Genomic DNA, 18477 nt, shown 5'->3' with positions numbered 1-18477 from the left:
AAACATCCTGTGAATCAGCAAGGTTATAATTTGCAATTACTTCAGCCTTCAGAAATATGTCTGCGAGCAGCTGAGATCAGTTTGTTCTCTCTCATCTCAGTGATTTCTGCATTCCTCTGAGAGATACATGATTAAATCTACATGATTTAGAGCTCTAATTCTTGTGGTTTTCGGTAGAAGGTTGAAAGACACGATTGTAAAACATGCTATTGACTGGTGGTAAATTCTGCAGAAATGAAAATGTATTTTCTGACATTCTGACATATGAAGGCCCTTCCCATCACACATGAGATGGGCATTCTGGAAAAGCCCCTTGGGTGGCCAGAGGCTGTTTTTACCTCTGCACAATAGGAAAACATAGCAATCCAAATGATAATACTTTTTTTCATATAGAAAAGTGATTATTCAGAAGACTGCTATGCCTCCTATTTTTGAATGTTTGGTAATCTGCTCTAGGAAAGGATCATCCAAGTCTTCAATCTGGCTTGGAGTTTTATATCAGGCACCCACAATAAAGTCACTGTTACTTCCCTCTCCTACAGTTTTTGCCCATATACTCTCAATCTGCCTTCCATGCTGCTCTTCATAAGTGTACTCATCCTTTACGCATAATGCTCCTACTCCTTCCTTCCTGTTTGGTCTATTCCTGGAGATTGTTAGCCACTTTGAGACTCCTTAGGGTAGGGATAAAGCAGGATATCAAATCCAAACTCCTCCTCCTCCTCCTCCTCCTCCTCTTCTTCTTTAGAATAGGTTATGACTCTCAATTTTTACATTCCTATCATGAGTCTCATCCTACCAGGTTTCGGCAATGCCTTTCAGGTCATATTTGTCATCCTGTATCAAGAGCTTAAGTTCGTCTTGCTTGTTTCCTACAGGCTGTGCATTATTATAGAGACAACTGAAATCATGAGTCATTTTCTCTAGCTGCTTCCTTCTTGTAGTTTCCTGCCCTTTGGCAGTTTCTGAAGCACCACCTTAGTTTCCTGTACATCAGTTGAAGCTATTATCCTCAGTACTGGGTGTTCTCCTGTCTTTTGTAATCTTGTCTCCCTTCCCCTCAGGATTTAGTTTAAAGCTCTCCTGATCAGGTTCATGCAACTCTTAGCAAACTTATTCTTTCCAGCCGCTATGAGCTACTACCCATCCTTCTCCAGAAGTCCTTCCTCAAAGGAGCAGAGGCCATAGTCCAAGAAGCCAAACCTTTCTCAAAGATACTGGGGAAACTAATGTAATCTTCAATGCATGATACAGAGTCCTGTTTGAGTTCTCCATGACCATGAGAGGGGAAGCTGCCAAGAGCCTCCTCTGAATGGCTGCAGGCAGACAGAGCTCCTAGGGCATGGGCTGGCAAAGAAAGCAGGCAAACCATCATGTGGTTTTGGAATACAGCTCCCAAAACCTCAGGTCATTGGCCATGCTGGCTTGGGTTGTCTGGAGTTGGAGTCCATCAACATCTTGAAAGCCCAAAGTTCCCTATCCTTGCCTTAAGTAATATTCATGCAGTCTCTTTGTGGTGTTTGCCTTCTAGTATTTTCTAGAACTTAAAGCAGCATGGTCCCTCAATTAACAACTGTATTGTGGCATGAGTTTTTATAGGCAAGAGCTTATTTCATCCCAAGATGCATCTGGTATACTCACTACAAGCAGGCAATTTATAGAATGGTTGAAGTAGTTATATTCCTTCTATATATTGGATTAGTAAGTATATATCTTTTGTTTGTTTTGTGTCACACACAGCTTTGTTTTTTTTAATATATAGAGGACTAAAATGTTGAACTTAAACACAACTTGAAATATATATAAATATTTTTTTAAATTTATTTCTATCCTTCAGATAAATCTCTGCCACCTTATTTGAATAAGTCAGTTCCAAGAGAACTGATGTACCAGATAATGACAAAACTCTTTAATATGGATTAGGTGCATGTAAAATAACAATGTCAGAACAAACTGCTGTAGTAATGAAATTACATTAAGCACTCATCCTGAACCAAATATTGTAGAAATGTTAGACTCTGTGTTTGTGTATAATAGTAAAATTCCTTCTTTTCTTCTATTAGCGTTAATATTGTATTTTTCTCTCTGGGGCTGTCCATATAGTATGCAACACTTTTGCAGCACATATAATGTCTTCTCAGAAGTTAGCAATATTTAATTCAGTAATACTTACTTCTGGGCAATGTATGAATAGATTACAGCTTTAATAACCTTGTCAAACTGCCCCACAACACAGTTTGTCACTTTGGTATGAAACCACCACCACTTCTTCCTTGGATGTCATATGTATGCTAAAGGTCCCGGATATATATATTTAAATGCCTATAGCATATAAAATGCCTTTTACTGCAAATTAGGGCTGCCTTGTCATTGACAGACAACATTTTCCAAAATGAGTAACAAAAAACAAGCAGCCCTGCCTCTAGTCAGCTTGGCATGGGCCCTTTTCTCTGCAAGAAAAATTCCCTCTTTTGGCTTCCTGACCACTCTTGTTGGGGTTGTTTTGCTAGATTTTTGCCTCTTCATTGTCCTTATTTGTTTGTCTTGTTGTCCCACCCACCCCATTCTTCATTGAAATAACTAATGAATAAAAATCCCTGGGTGCACATCCTAACGATATGTGCTGCACACACCTATTACTGTTTGGGAAGCCATGTACACACAACTAGTCACAATTCTCAGCCTGTAGTTTCTTGTGAAATACTGTGTTTTGATGCATTTTCCCTGCCCCCAAACAGCTTCATTCCGAATTGGGAACTGCCCGTCTGGTCTCTGCCCACTGGGGTGGTCATACAGCAGGGGACTTTCGTAAAAATCAAGCCATGCTAATGTGCAAATGCCATTTGAAATACTGTGCTGTGAAAAAGAAGAAATTCTCTGCATTTTAAGCTGGTACACAGCCTATGTATTCTCAAAGCTGGGTTTGAGGGAGGGGGTTTCCCTCACTAGGTATGGATGAGCTAAGCAAAGTGTGTATGAAACGAACCAGAGAGACAGAGAGACTGCAGTTTGAGTTACCGGTAGATACAGAGAAAAAGGAAGGGAAGTGAGTTGTAGGGTTGCCATTTGTCCAGTGTGGTGTAGTGGTTAAGAGCGGTAGTCTCGTAATCTGGGGAACCGGGTTCGTGTCTCCGCTCCTCCACCTGCAGCTGCTGGGTGACCTTGGGCCAGTCACACTTCTCTGAAGTCTCTCAGCCTCACTCACCTCACAGAGTATTTGTTGTGGGGGAGGAAGGGAAAGGAGAATGTTAGCCGCTTTGAGACTCCTTAGGGTAGTAATAAAGCGAGATATCAAATACAAACTCCTCCTCCTCCTCCTCCTCCTCTTCTTCTTCTTCTTCTTCCAGGACAAGTCCCCTTTTTCATGGGTAGAGTCATCATAGTGATCCCTAGTTAAAAGTAGAAGTCAGCATATGTGTCCCCTTTTTTGCTCTTCAAAATATGGCAACCTTATTAGGGCTGTGTTAGCATCTTGGAGACTGACTGCATTTGGAGAACTGATGTGAGGCAGCACATCTTCCTGTCTGTTAGAATGTTTAAGCTGTCTGCTGAACTTACATGTTTTTAAACAAACCAAAATACTACACAATCCTCCACTGATCTTCTTCTAATGGAAACTAGGGCTGCAATCCTAATCCCACTAACCTGGTAATAAATCCCAATGGGTTCAATAGGAGTACCTTCCGAGTAGACATGGGTTAGGGTTGTTCACATTTCTCAGTCAGCAAGTAAGGCAAATGTTTAAGTAAACACATGACTCCGAATTCCTAGGGTCAGTTCCAGGACCAAAGAAAAAAGAAAAGAAAAGAAAAGAAAAGAAAAGGAAAAAAAAGAAAAGAAAAGAAAAGAAAAGAGAAAAGAAAGATAATTTGACAATAGCTACAACCTTGGCATATTCCTTGTTACAATCAGGAGGACTAATGAGAATCTGGCTATGGTTCCAGAAATGCCTTTCCAAGTATATGCCAGGTATTCTGTGCCTGAGCCCCAAGAGCATGTCTTGGCACTGAGATTTCTTACTGATTTGGGTTTATGGCACCATCAGCTTTCCTCATACATGCCAAGACCCAGTAGCTCTTCTTGGCTCCATATCAGGGCCTGGAATGTGGATTCAGGTTTTGTGTGCAGATTGCCAAACTTTAGAACTTTAGTGGCATTTTAGATGAACAACCCAATAACACCAGACTGACTCTAGAATGAACAGTTGTTTTTCAAGGTAAAGGAAGCTGCTAGCCCTAGTTTGTACAACAATCCTTGCTATCATTTACACTTTTGGGGAGGGTAATCAGCTTCTTCTCTTCTCTTTCATTGCAGGTTCGTTCCTATACCTCAGTACATCAGAAAGCACGAACTTCCTCATTTTGAGCCCTTGGCTGAAAAGCACTAGTGAAGACTGCACTGTGCAAGTGGCTGTCTACAGATACTTCCAGCAAAGTGGGGAGTATGTCGCTCAGGTTATCCATGCTGATGAAAGCCACAACAAAATCCCATTGATACCGAGCAGAGAAAAGCACGGGTAGGTCCAACATAAATACTATATAATATTTTAATATGCATAACACTTGAATTTAGCTTTAAGAGGATTAGTGTGTTTTTTTAACGAATTAAGAATTGGAATCTGTAGGAGTGGGGGCATCTGTAGACTGTTTCCTAGCTCCACCTTTCATTGTGCAAATGCTTCAGCTTAGATGGATTAAGTGGGAGAAGGAATGCTGCTGCAACAATAAAGTAACTTCCATTCTGTCAGTTGTAGTTCAAATTGGGCTTTTATGATTATGCCAGCTGTTCTTAATATCTTTCAGTGCGCTCATACTTACTCCCACCACCCACTCTTTATATCCAATCCTACTTTCAGATAATTCACTTTCCTTTTTATCCATGCCTATATTTTGATTATTTCTGATTAGCAGTGGTAATTCTTTCACATTGTTCTGCTGGTTGCTTTCCTGTCTGAAATCTTAATCATCAAACAATAGCACGAGAAATGTACAAATGTTGCAATTTGCCATTCAAGTGTTTGTGCTGTCTTCAGCAATTGTCAAAATAAAAAATTCCTTCCAGTAGCACCTTAAAGACCAGCAATTGTGTGAGTGATATAGTACATTGATTTGAATTAACCTGCCCAGGTGTCTCCTTTCATGATGGACAGCCCAGTATTTCCAGTGTTGTCTGGGTTGGAGTCTCAGTCAGGAGTCCTAGGGAAACCTCCTTCCACCAGCCACAACACAGGCTCACCCTCCACTCCAGAAGATGTGAATGCACTTTGGGTTCTATCGATATCAGTGTGGTTCCCACTGCCCCTTTCTGCTGCCCATATATATATGTAAGCTGGGTGTGTTCATGGGATATGCTGCCTACATATGTAAGCTGGGTGTCTGTGGGAACCATGTTTGTGCAAGGTATTTAGATCACATGAAGCACCTGCATGCATAAAGCTTAAAGAGTGAGGACTGCTGTGGACGAGTATTTAGAAATAGCAACCAGTGTGAAAATTGTCAAACTGGTCTTGTTTCAACTGCATTGGCTTCCAATTTGTTGCTGACCACAATTCAAGGTGCTGGTTCTTACTGATAAAGCCCTAGATGATTTGGAGCCAAACTATCTGAAAGAGCTCCTCCCATGTGAGCCTGCACAATTTTTTTCATCTTCACCAGAGGTCTGATTTGTATGTACAACCAAGAGAGGCTAGGTTGGTGAGTACCTGGGGCAAGGCCTTCTCTACAGAAGCATCCTGAGTGTGAAACTCTCTTCTTAGGAAGGCCAGTTTGGCTCCATCTTTGCCTAGTGCTAGATGAGCTGTTTTGTTTCATTTGGTTTTGATGGTTTTTAAAATTCTGCTGTTTGATTTTGTTCCTTTTTATAAAATGTTTTTTATTGTTGTACTGTTTTCCTTATTGCATGTTACCTTGGCACCTTTGAAGGTAGAAAGCTGATTCATAATGCTTTCCATAAATAAGGCCTTCTTTCAGACCTTCAGCTATGTGCATGGAGGTCAGGGCTGGGCCACTGGGATGCAGTGTTGCTGAAGGAAAGACATGATCCCACCTCTTCCTCATGCATTTGCTCCATGAGGTTACAGGAAGCTGCCCTACTCTGAGTCAGACCATTGATCCATCTAGCTCAGTATTGCATATACTGACTACAGGTGGGATTATTTCCTAGCCCTACTAGGCGATGCTGAGGAGTATTATGGTTATTTATTGCATTTCTTACCCCCCTTCAGCAGAGGTCCCCAGGGTGGGTTGCAGCATACACAAACACAATCAAAACAGCAAAAACTAAAACCCAACAACTAGAGGTGTTGAGGTGAAGCAGCCTCATATCTCACGGGGAATTTTTTTTACATTGTACTGGGAGAGTGATATCTAAAATCATTTCCCCTATGCCATCCCAAGAGATGGATTTAGCCAGGATTTGTCCCACATTTTAGAAATCAATCACAGCAGTTTGCACGATGTGTCTCTTGTCAACAAATTACATTCAGGAAGTGCTGCCTGATGTGGTCTGCCATCTTTTGGTGTTTGATGGGCTCACCCATCTCCATTGGGAGGTATCATGGTTGAGTCCTGTATAGCAGCTGTGGGAAAAATCTGGGCTACACATCCAACTAGGCCTGGCCAGGGTCATAATTTGGCCTGTGATGCTGTTTTTGCCAAGCCATGCCCACCTAACCCAAACCTGACATTATCTATTATGTCAGGCATGGAGAAGGTAAAGATGCAGTTGGAAAGGAACGATTGGGGGCCTTAAAACACACTCCTGATTTGTTCCTTTGCAAATGCAGCTTGTATTCAGCACCAGATACAATCCTCGCTAGGATTAGTTCCACTTGAGAGGTCCCAATTGGATTGGACCTGGGGGCTTCTGTATGCAAAGCTGATGCTTCAGTACAGAGCTGCAGCATTTCGCATAGGTCCAAGAAGACATACATATATCTATGGAAGTGTGCAAACTATGTAAACAAAGAGCCTCTTAATCTTGGGGTTGTGGGTTCGAGTTCCATATGGGGCAAAAGGTTCCTGCAATACAGGGACTTGGACTAGATGATCCTTGTGGCTCTTTCCAACTCTACAATTCTGTGATTCATGTGTTTAAATGAAACAAACAAACTAAAGGAGATCCAAATTAAGGGGGCTGCATTTTATCCCACTCCTTATGAAAAGTTTTGCTTTAGCATCAAGCTGGATAACCCAATAAAGGAAGCTCTCCTCCTTTCCTGGTCCCTGGATAGTAACTGACTGGAGAGAAAGTACAGCTGTAAGACCAAAGGGGAGCTTAAGTGTGCAGTCCAAAACTGTCTGTACAGTGTCCTCTGTTGGCACAGTGCCTGGAGTTTATGTCCTGTTAGTACAATATGCAGATTGGCCCTGAGAGACACAGGTGGTCTTTCACCTCTTACTACTTAACAGCCTCATATCTTTAAAAGGTAGTAGTAAATAGCATTGGCAAAGTCTATCCATCTGGGACAGGGCTTAATTTTTCTTTTAAGTGCTCTGCAGGGAAAAACAAACCCTGTAAGGACAGTTTTCCTCATCATACTGATGCAGTGATGGTAAAAGCTACATCTGATGAATACTGGCTCATTTGCAATCTCTTAAAAGGGAGAGGAATATTGTCTTGAATGGAGTGTAGCAAACCTTGTCAATATCCTGATATCCATGTTATCCCCCAGTGAAAGGTTTGGGTGCAAACTGTAGCTCTACCTTGATGTCTGACTATGTCCTTTTACACAAATCTTACTCCAAGATCTGGGAAATTGTTGTTGTTTAGTCGTGTCCGACTCTTTGTGACCCCATGGACCAGAGCACGCCAGGCACTCCTGTCTTCCACTGCCTCCCGCAGTTTGGTTAAAGTAAACTCATGCTGGTAGCTTCGAGAACACTGTCCAAGCATCTCATCCTCTGTCATCCCCTTCTCCTTGTGCCCTCAATCTTTCCCAACATCAGGTTCTTTTCTAGGAAAATTAGCTGCCTTTTTCTAAGGATATGTTCTACTGAACCATATCTGTTCTGAAATGTAAAGAAATCAGAAACTCATCTGTCAATCTAGTTCATGTAGAAAAGCATTAATTCAGCCCCCCGATGGGCTCCTAATCAATGAGGAGTTTTATTGCTGCCAGCATTTTTTAAATAGTATTAGGTTGTATGTATCAAGAAGAATGCTCAGGTTTTCTATCAAGTGAAAGCGTTTTGCTGTTTCTGGGCTCTGGCCAGCCGAAATATCCCCTTCCAGTTGTGTAATTAAGATTAATTGCCAGTGATGTCTCAATTTGTCAGACTCTCTGTGTGTTCTCTTAGATTGTGGTTAGCAGCAAAACAGCAGGGGCACAGTTGAGCAAACTCATTCTGGATGCTTTTAAAGTAATGTTTTTTGTTCAATTTAGAATTCAATTTGAATATATGTTCAATATAAATTCCTGGTGTTCTGATTACCAAGTTTACCTTCATGGCTGCAGAATACACACTGCGAACAATAATTCAAACCAGTCATCATATATTTTTGTTTTGTTTAACATGGCAGGCTGCAGAGATAATGATTATAGCAGTAAGCCATGCTGGCTTATTCTTGTATGGGAAGACACAACTGATTAACTGATTGGAGGGTGTGTGTGTCACTAAACAAGGATACCAGGTACTCCAAACAAAGTAGTAGAAACTGAATTCAGAGGGGAAATCTACGCCTGATGCTAAACATATCATATGGAGTTGTGCGCATGTTTCTTTAAAACAAAAAAAAGTACCAGGAGCTGGTGTTTCTATCAGGAATAGGACCACAGTTTAGACTATCTTACCCAGCACATTGAAAGGGGCTTCTGAAGATCTGACAATCAGCTCAAGGTAGTTCTTTGAAAAGGGCTTCTGAAGATCCCTGCAGATAATTAAAAAGGGGGGGGAGGCATTGTGATGTCAGTTGATTGAGCTGCCTACCTGTCAAACATGGCCAACAATTGGTGGGGTAGATAACCATCTGTCCTGCTGCTGAGATCCAATTCTCCACCTGTAGTGTAGTGGGAGGCAGATTTCTACCCTTCCCCACGGCAGTCCTGATGAACATTGTTCCACACACCTCCCCCCAGCTGCTATTAGCCCCAGAGCTGAAGCTTCCATTGACACCACTTAGGCCAACATCCTGAATCATAAGACCCATCAAGCCCATCTTGTTTTCCTGGATCTTTCCCACATTTTGAAAATGCAGATGTCGAAGGTAAAGAAAACAGACCTGTTTTCCAAAACAGAAATTTTGCCTGCTCAGTGGTGAGCTCCCCACCCCAAAAAATACTCTCATTTGCCCACTTGTGAGTAGTGCTAAATGGAGCAGTGGTGGTGGAAAGTGCCAACTTTGGCCAGGACCAGTGCAAGGAGGCAGATCAGTCCACAAATGTTTGCTTGGTTTGCTAGCAAGCTTCTTTCTGCACTTGCCACTGCATTAAATCTTAACTCTGGACTACAGACTACAACCTCCGAGTTGAACATTGGAAATACTGTTGACCAATATCAGTGTTTCCAATGTCCAACTCAGAGGTTGTAGTCTGCAATCCAGAAGGTGGTTCTCAAGGCCTTTAGTATTCTGGGATTCAAATGCCCAGCTGCATGAAGAGAATCCCCTTTTGCCTTCCATGAGCTGGGATTTCACTCAAACGAATGATTGGTTGCCACAGTGGGGAGGGGGTATCACTCTCTTCTCCTCAACCACTTATTAAAGTTGAACACTGCTTTGCATGGATGTTAAATCTGGCAGATAAATGACTATCCCTTTGACTACACCAGCTGATGATCTAAGCAGGTGTCAAGTGTCCATTATCCGTCCCCACAGTTATTTACAGGACAGAAAAATGAATGGCCTTCTAGCATGCATAATGAGGATTTTGCTGCCTTTTTTCTGGAGTATAAATTTTGATTGGTTGGGGCTGTTCCCCTTGCATAAAGCCCTCCTCATGTGAATTGCTGCCTCTGTGTGAAAATACTTTGGTCTTTGGGATACAGTGTCCATGAGAAACTATAAATAATTTAATAGAGAATGGGAAGCCTTCAAAGAGAATTCTTAATGTGACTATGGAAATGAGCAGCTGAGACATCAGTGTACATTAGGTTTTTTGATTTCTTTAAATGTTCTGGAGATGTATCTCCAATGAAACAAACTTTTACATAGCCGAGGGAAGGGCTGATATCCAAAGAACTGTAGCCCATGCCTGTGCTATTATTTTAATGTATGGTCAGGTCATCTCTGGAACATTGTGACCACATCTAGAGCCATGCTCATGCAACATTTTTAGAAAGATCTTGACAACTGAAACATGTCTTCTTAGGACTATCTACTATGACCCCATTATCTTGTTCCTGGTCAGTCAGCTCCAGTTCAGACCCCATTAGTGTATGCAGTGGTACCTCTGGTTACAAACTTAATTCGTTCCAGAGGTCCATTCTTAACCTGAGGTACCATTTTAGCTAATGGGGCTCCTGCTGCCACCACACAATTTCTGTTCTCATCCTGAGGTAAAGTTCTTAACCTGAGGTTAGTAGAGTCTGTAACCTCAAGTGTTCGTAACCCGAGGTGTTTGTAACCTGAGGTACCACTGTATGTCAAATTAAAACAAATTGCAATCACAGGTAGCATTATTGCCGTGGATCAAGGATGGCTTATCACTACTAATTAAGTTAGCAAAATAAAGGATCCTTTCTGCTTGCCGGGTGACTGAAAAGCAAGCTGTGTTCTCTCAGGATTCAAGATGTTTAGAGGGGAAATAGCCCATGTGAACAGTTTTGGATAAATAAAACAACTTTTTGACTGTTTTCACTTATCATTCCCCCCTCGGCTGATTTGCACAGATAAGATGAGCAAGGATCAGAGGCAGACAGCATTGTGGGTGTGATTCTGTGGATGTGTGGTGCTCTGTGGTGAGGGTGTGTGGTTGTCTGTGTGTCTGGGCCTGCTCACTAATGAAATGTGGCTCCCAAAATATTTCCACTAGGGTAATGCAGCTCTTGGCCTGCAAAGATTCCCCACTGCTGGCTTACAAAATTCTGCTGGCTTAATATTCATTCTAGTTTTTGCCTCAATGAACTTTACTTGTCCTTGTCCTAGAACCATTTGTAGAAAATCCTTTGCCAACCTGGTGCCCTCCATTGTGACAGATGAGAATTGTAGTCCATAACATCCGGAGGGCACCAGGTTGGTAAAGGCTGGTGTAGAGAATATGTTGCCAAGGCTCTTAATCCTTCTCCTGCTTACTCTGGGTACATGAAAGCTGGCTGGTCTCCAGCCTGCGGCTGTGTGTTCCATCCCATCCCATGGCCAGATTTAGCATCCCTAACCTAGACAACAGTTCAAATATCTAATTGCCTACTTCTCACCTGTCCTGGCAGGTTGGCTCATTTCTTGCTATCAGTGTTCTTTGACCCTGTAAGATCCAGACTTATGAATACAAGCCAGTTCCCTCTGTAGCAGAAAGAGAAAATAAAAGGGTTTCAGGTACTTGCACTGAAACCTGAACTTAGAACATGAGGCTTTGGGGTAGCGTTAGTCTATTTTCATTCGCGCATGAGTCTGGTTGCCAGAAGAGATGAACATTCTCAAATCCCACTAATTTCTAAAGGGAAGAGGTGGCTACTTGACACCTCTGACAATCAGGTTCCATAATGGAAGCAGAAAATGTGTTTCACCGAAATTAATGCACTTGAAAGGCAGTATGGCGATAAATTAATTTCAGGTCGGATTTTCTCATATCTCAAGTTGCTCATTGTGTCAGCAAGTGTCTTTTTCTCCCCCGTTAGCCCGAATAACATGTATTAATATCTGATAAGGTCTTCACAGTTCATGTCCATTTACAGGAGGAAGAAAAAGCAAGAGCTGTCAGGCACTACTCTTTGATTGGGGTTAAGCCAGCCAAGCAAAGATTTTTGCTTGCACCTTGTGGAGGGGGGATTAAACTGTAATGCGACAAAGCAGGAGCCAGTATTAAGACCATATAAGAGAAACTGTGCTCCTTGCTGTGTCAATGGGCACTTTAAGAAGAAAAACATCCAGCTTGCTTCTCTCACACAATTGATAAAATAATCTGCATGTGTGGAGACAGCAGAACACAGAAGAGGGTGCTCTTCTTGCCTCTGTCATTAATATACATGTTTCTGAAATGCCTGAAAATGTTACAGTCATGATTGTACTCTACAACTGATTGGCTCCATCTAATTAGATTTGTCGTGAGCTGTGGGGGACACCAGAAACACTGGGCACTTTAAAAAAAGAAAACCAGGACAAATGGGTTCAGTGTTTTTCAGAGGGTCACTTTGACATGAGACCAGCTGGACATGACATTTACACTATCCATGTCTGTCTAGCCAGGTCTCCTGAAAAATAAGCATTATTTGAGTACTCCTTCTTTCAAAATACTAGAACCCAGGGTGATCCAATGAAGCAGAATGTTGGAAGGTTCCAGACGGACAAAAGAAAATATTTATTCACAAAACCCAGTTAAACTATGGCATTTTCTCCCACCAGATGCAGGGATGGCTACCAGCTTGGAAAGCTATAAAGAGGATTAGACAAATTCATAGAGGATAAGGCGATCAATTCTCTACTATGGTAGTTATGTTCTAGATCCACTGTTGGGTGCAACATAAATACAAGTGGCTGTAAACTAGAGGAGAGTAGAGTACTCTTGTGTTTGGGTCTAGCTGGCATTCTTCCTATAGGCATATGGTTGGCCACTGTGAGCACAGGTTGTTAGGCCAGGTGGACCTGATCCAGCAGTGATCTTCATATGCTCTTTCTCCTAAGTGTGTACATGATTGCAACCTTTTTCTGAAGACTCCAATAACTGTGAATCTAGGGTAGACTGTAGGAGAAAAGTCTCAAAGATAAGTTCTAAAATGTTTCATATGATATCATTATTCACGAAACATTTCTGTTGTGGAGCATAAATTCTTCTTCCAAGAGGTTTTCTCACCAGCAGTTTTGATCTAGTAAAGGTATCTTGATTTTGAATCCTATTTAATAATTTGTTTATTTCATTTATACAGTAGATCACTTTCCATAAAGCATAACAAAGTAATTTGACAATATGATAAGAGCAGTATGATGGCAGTCCTACAGTATTTCTTTTGACAAGCCTCCCATGGGCACATAAGGAATTTCTGTTGTCACCAATTTGGTGCAAAATTGAGGTACCAAAACAGTTAAGTAGCCAATCAGCTGCTGCTGGACAGGAAGGACTGTAAAAAGGCTTTCCTGAGTAACAAGATATTCTTAGCTCTGACACATCCCTTTCCTTGATCTTCAGTTCTGCCTTCTGGCTTCGCTGTTAAGTTCTTCTGGGTCCAATTTCTCATCTTTGCAGGATGTGGAGGTAGATTCAGAGGATGTCTCCAAAGCCCATTTTGCCAACAGTTTTCCATCCTGAAGAGATTATGTTGTTAGATTCTGAGGACTCCAATTAAAAAACCCCAGCAGAACCACAATCTCCCCTGTACTGTAAAAGTTGATGGGCAAGGCCCCTTGAAATAAAAAAGGATTAACTTACTAGAAACAGAGGTTGCTGTTGAGATGGAGCTGTAGCTCGCTCTAAGTCTCAGTCTGGGTTTACTTATTACTGAATATGGCAATTCAGCTTATTGTGGTACACTGCTGAATATTGCCGACTATGAGAGCTCCATGTGGAGCTATCCTTGGGACTACCTGCTTCTGCTTGACTTCATCTTATTAGAACCTGAACATTACCTTGCTTTATCATAACATAACTTGAAGGAGCATCTCCACCCCATCGTTCAGCCCAGACATTGAGGTCCAGCTCTGAGGGCCTTCTTGCAGCTCCCTCACTGTGAGAAGTGAGGTTACAGGGAACCAGGCAGAGGACCTTCTCAGTAGTGGCGCCCTCCCTGTGGAATGCCCTCCCATCAGATGTCAAGGAAATCAACAACTACCTGACTTTTAGAAGACATCTGGAGGCAGCCCTGTTTAGGGAAGTTTTTAATGTTTGAAGTTTTATTCTGTTTTTAGTGTTCTGTTGCGTGCCGCCCAGAGTGGCTGGGGAAACCCAGCCAGATGGGTGAGGTATAAATAATAAAATTGTTATTGTTATTACTTGAACTTGGATTGTGATTGATTTTGTTTTACTTTGCTTGCTGGAATCTGTACTCATGCCCGCAGCCCCATGCTTGGCTACGAACCCATCTGGCTGAGGCTGTTTCCTGAAACAGAACACTTGTGAACTGTTCTTTGGCACTGGCTCTTGCTTCAACATCTGCCTTTGCCTTTTGTGCTGGTTTCTGCTTGTTCACTGATCTGACTTCTGCTTGCTCCTCCATTCTGATTCCTGCTTGTTTCTTGGCCCAGGTCTCTGACATGCTCCTTTGCTTAAATTCCCACATCACAGTTCAATTCTTATGGCTGCCGACAGATCATCTCTGGCAGCTAACTCAAACAGAAAGCACTTTTATAGTCTTTCCTGTGCAGGACAGTGCAGTGGTCAACTTCAGTGGAAAGAGTCAGTTTATGGCTGAATAAAGTTACCTGCATAGACAGATGCTACAATATGTGTTTTCATGGCTCACCACGTAAGACAAGCCTCTGGTCCTGCCCTCAACAATTGCATGGCTTCTCCTGGCTTTGCTGTCCACGTGTTCTGCATGGAGGTCTGAGGTCCCAAAGAGTTTGTAGATGGACCTCAATGTATGGGAGCTTCCTTGTGTTCTGAAATGCTGATCAAACAGGATTCCTGGAACTGGAGAAATGTAATAGTGTAGCTAGAGGTCTGTGTGCAAATGCTTGCCTTCTTCCGCTATCCACATAAATTTATGGCTGGTGGGAACCCTGGGTAGATGCTGGCAGGGGCCAGAGGTATGGCTCGGCAAACTTTTTAACACACTCCAACCCTTCATATTAGTAAGGCAAGAAGGGGAATGCCAGCATTCCCATTTATAAAAGCAGAACTAGACCATCCTTCCAAATTTAATGCAGACCAGGAGTCAGGAACTTTCTGCTTGTGGGCTGGAAGTGGCCCTCTAGGCCTCACAGCACACCCCAAACCACACCCCTCATGAGCCCTTCTGTGTTACTCTGTCCACTGCATTAAGACCACACACTTTGGCTCTGGCCATTCCCAGAAGTTTACCCATGAGATAATGTTGCCCTTGGGCTGAAGAAGGTTCACCACTTGCAGGCTTCACGGAGTGCTACTTGATTCACAAAAAGGTTCAACAAATAAGCTCCCCCCTTCAGCAATCTTCCAGTGATCACATGGAAATGGATGTGCATGTGTTTGCCCATTCAGAGCAAAGGCAGCATAATGCAATATAGTAGCAGCAGCAGCAGCAGTAGTAGTAATTTATTATTAATACCCCGCCCATCTGGCTGGGTTTCCTCAGTCACTCTGGGCGACTTCCAACAAAATATCAAAATACAATAATCTATTAAACATTAAAAGCTTCTCTAAACAAGGCTGCCTTCAGATGTCTTCTAAAAGTCTGGTAGTTGTTTTTCTCTTTGACATCTGGTGGGAGGGCATTCCACAGGGTGGGCGCCACTACCGAGAAGGCCCTCTACGTGGTTCCCTGTAACTTGGCTTCTCGCAGTGAGGGAACCACCAGAAGGCCCTCAGCACTGGACCTCAGTGTCCGGGCAGAACAGTGGGGGTGGAGATGCCCCTTCAGGTATACTGGACCGAGGCCATTTAGGGCTTTAAAGTTCAGCACCAACACTTTGAATTATGCTCGGAAACGTACTGGGAGCCAGTGTAGGTCTTTCAAGACTGGTGTTATGTGGTCACGGTGGCCGCTCCCAGTCTAGCTGCCTCATTCAGGATTAGTTGTAGTTTCTGGGTCACCTTCAAAGGTAGCCCCACATAGAGCGCATTACAGTTGTCCAAATGAGAGATAACTAGAGCATGCACCACTCTGGCAAGTCAGTCTGTGGGCAGGTAGGGTCTCAGCCTGCGTACCAGATGGAGCTGATAAACAGCTGCCCTGGACACAGAATTGACCTGCACCTCCATGGATAGCTATGAGTCCAAAATGACTCCCAGGCTGCATACCTGGTCCTTCAGGGGCACAGTTACCCCATTCAGGACCAGGGAGTCCTCCACACCTGCCCACCTCCTGTCCCCCCAAAACAGTACTTCTGTCTTGTCAGGATTCAACCTCAATCTGTTAGCCACCATCCATCCTCCAACCACCTCCAGACACTCACACAGGACCTTCACCACCTTCACTGGTTCTGATTTGAAAGAGAGGTAGAGCTGAGTATCATCTGCATAGTGATGAACACCCAGCTAAACCCCCTGATGATCTCTCCCAGCGGCTGCATGTAGCTGTTGAAAAGCATGGGGGAGAGGACAAAACCCTGAGGCACCCCACAAGTGAGAGCCCAGGGGTCTGAACACTCATCCCCCCCCACCACTTTCTGAACACGGCCCAGGAGGAAGGAGCGGAACCACTGTATAACAGTGCCCAAAGCTCCCAGCCCCTCTAGATGGTCCAGAAGGATTTTATGGTCGCTGATGTCAAAAGCCACTGAGAGATCCAGCAGAACTAGGAAACAGCTCTCACCTTTGTCCCTAGCCCGCCAGAGATCATCGACCAGTGCGACCAAGGCAGTTTCAGTCCCATGATGAGGCCTGAATCCTGACTGGAAGGGATCCAAATAGTCTGCCTCGTCCAGGTGTGCTTGGAGTTGTTCAACAACCACTCGCTCAATCACCTTGCCCAAGAATGGAAGACTTGAGACTTGGCGATAGTTGGCCATATTGGCTGCATCTAAAGATGGTTTTCTAAGAAACAGCTTGATAACCGCCTCTTTCAGAGGGTCTGGGAAGGCTCCCTCACAGAGAGAAGCATTCACCACCCCGCAAAGCCAGAATGGGCAAGGATCAAGGAGACAGGTGGTTGGTTTCACTTGTCCAAGTAGCCTGTCCACATCCTCGGAGGTAACAGATTGGAATTGATCCCACACAACTTGACTAGACAGGACTCTAGCACTCTCCCGCCCCAGCTCCCACGGTGGAGTCTATCTCTTCCCGAATATGAACGACTTTATCTGCAAAAAAAACTTTGCAAAATCATTGCAGGAGATCATGTGGCCCATACTGGGCCCCGGTGGAGCAGGTGGTTCTGCTAAATTGTGAACAACCTGAAAGAGTCTCCTGCTGCTGTTTTCTGCAGATGCAATAGAGACGGTGAAGAAACTCTTCTTCGCCGTCGCTACCGCCACTTGGTAGGCTCAACATTGAGCTCTAACTCGTGTCCAGTCAGCTTCAGAATGAGTTATCCGCCACCAGCACTCTAGCCATCTCAGCAGTTGTTTCATTGCCCTCAGATCCATGGAAAACCATGGGGCTGTCCTGGCTCCATGCAATCGGTGAGGGCGCATCGGAGCCAAACAGTCAATAGCCCTGGTTAATTCCACATTCCAGCAGGCCACCAGGGAATCAGCTGAAAGGCCATCAACATGGGAAAAAGCATCCCCTACCACTCTCTGGAAACCATTTGGATCCATTAAGTGTCGGGGGCGGACCATCCGAATTGGTCCCACCTCCCTGCAGAGGGGAAGGGTCACAGAGAAGTCCCCTTAGCTTTGCAGAGAACAAAAGGGGATAATCACAGAGCCAAATCAAATGGGTAATGCAGTATCGTTATGACACTTCTCATTTAATGGTGCCCAATTGTTTGGGATCAACTTTGGAAGGAGAAAGGATAGAAAATAGTCCCAAAGCAGCCACAGAGAACAGAACCAGTGGCTGAAAAAAGCTGCTGCTGATATTGCCACATGGAAGGTACAAGTGTTGTGTTTTCAGGAAACATTTCACACACCATCAAAGTTGTACATTTGCCTTGAAAAATGAAATGAGCAAATATTCAGTGCAGCCCTATCTTGTACTTGCTTCTCATCGACTAGCTCACTGACGGTGTTTGTCAATGGCATTTAATGCACTGTAGTACACTTCAAATAACTGTTAATTCTGAGGACCTGTAAGGACCCTCAGCTAGGGCACTTCACTCATTTCCACCTACACAAGCAAGCAAGCAAGCAAGCTTCTCCACTGAAATGTGGCTTTTTTAAAACAGAAGGCTGCCTCCCTGCTTTCGAATTCTGTAGGTTGCTGTATTACATTCTATAGATGGTGGGCAAAACTTCTAGCTGTAGAGCTGCATTGATTTAATTCCTATTGAATTCCACAAAACTTTTTCATTGGGATAATGCAAGTGACTGAAATTGAATTTATTGCAAGAAGACGGAACTGCAAAGGGGAACCAGCACCACCGTTGCATTCTGATCCTGTTGGTCGCTTCTGTCATCTACTGCAGTTTTCTTTGTCTCTCCGTAGGTAAAGCTGCAGCAAATGATAGGCAGGCTCTGCACTCTTATTGATCCTTTTGTAATAAAGAAATCAATTATTCCATCTGGCTGCTAAAAGAGCTGATATAATTACTCCCGGGGTACATAATAGTGTCAGATTATTCCCTAATGGTACTAGTCACATAGCTCCTG

The 18477-nt window shown here is 43.4% G+C and overlaps 1 protein-coding gene across 1 annotated transcript in view; it reads left to right on the top strand.

Annotated features, from left to right (window-relative positions):
- The window catches only part of ALK (ALK receptor tyrosine kinase), a 599157-nt gene that overhangs the window by 262493 nt on the left and 318187 nt on the right, over nucleotides 1-18477 (top strand). Inside the window, exon 4 of the mRNA XM_083496014.1 lies at nucleotides 4315-4516. Within this exon, the coding sequence (XP_083352140.1) occupies nucleotides 4315-4516 (202 nt within the window). The remainder of the gene's footprint in view (nucleotides 1-4314; nucleotides 4517-18477) is intronic.

Source organism: Podarcis liolepis, assembly GCF_965112155.1.
Source record: "Podarcis liolepis genome assembly, chromosome: 3".
Classification (NCBI taxonomy): Eukaryota; Metazoa; Chordata; class Lepidosauria; order Squamata; family Lacertidae; genus Podarcis; species Podarcis liolepis.
This window is presented reverse-complemented; position numbering and strand designations above follow the sequence as displayed.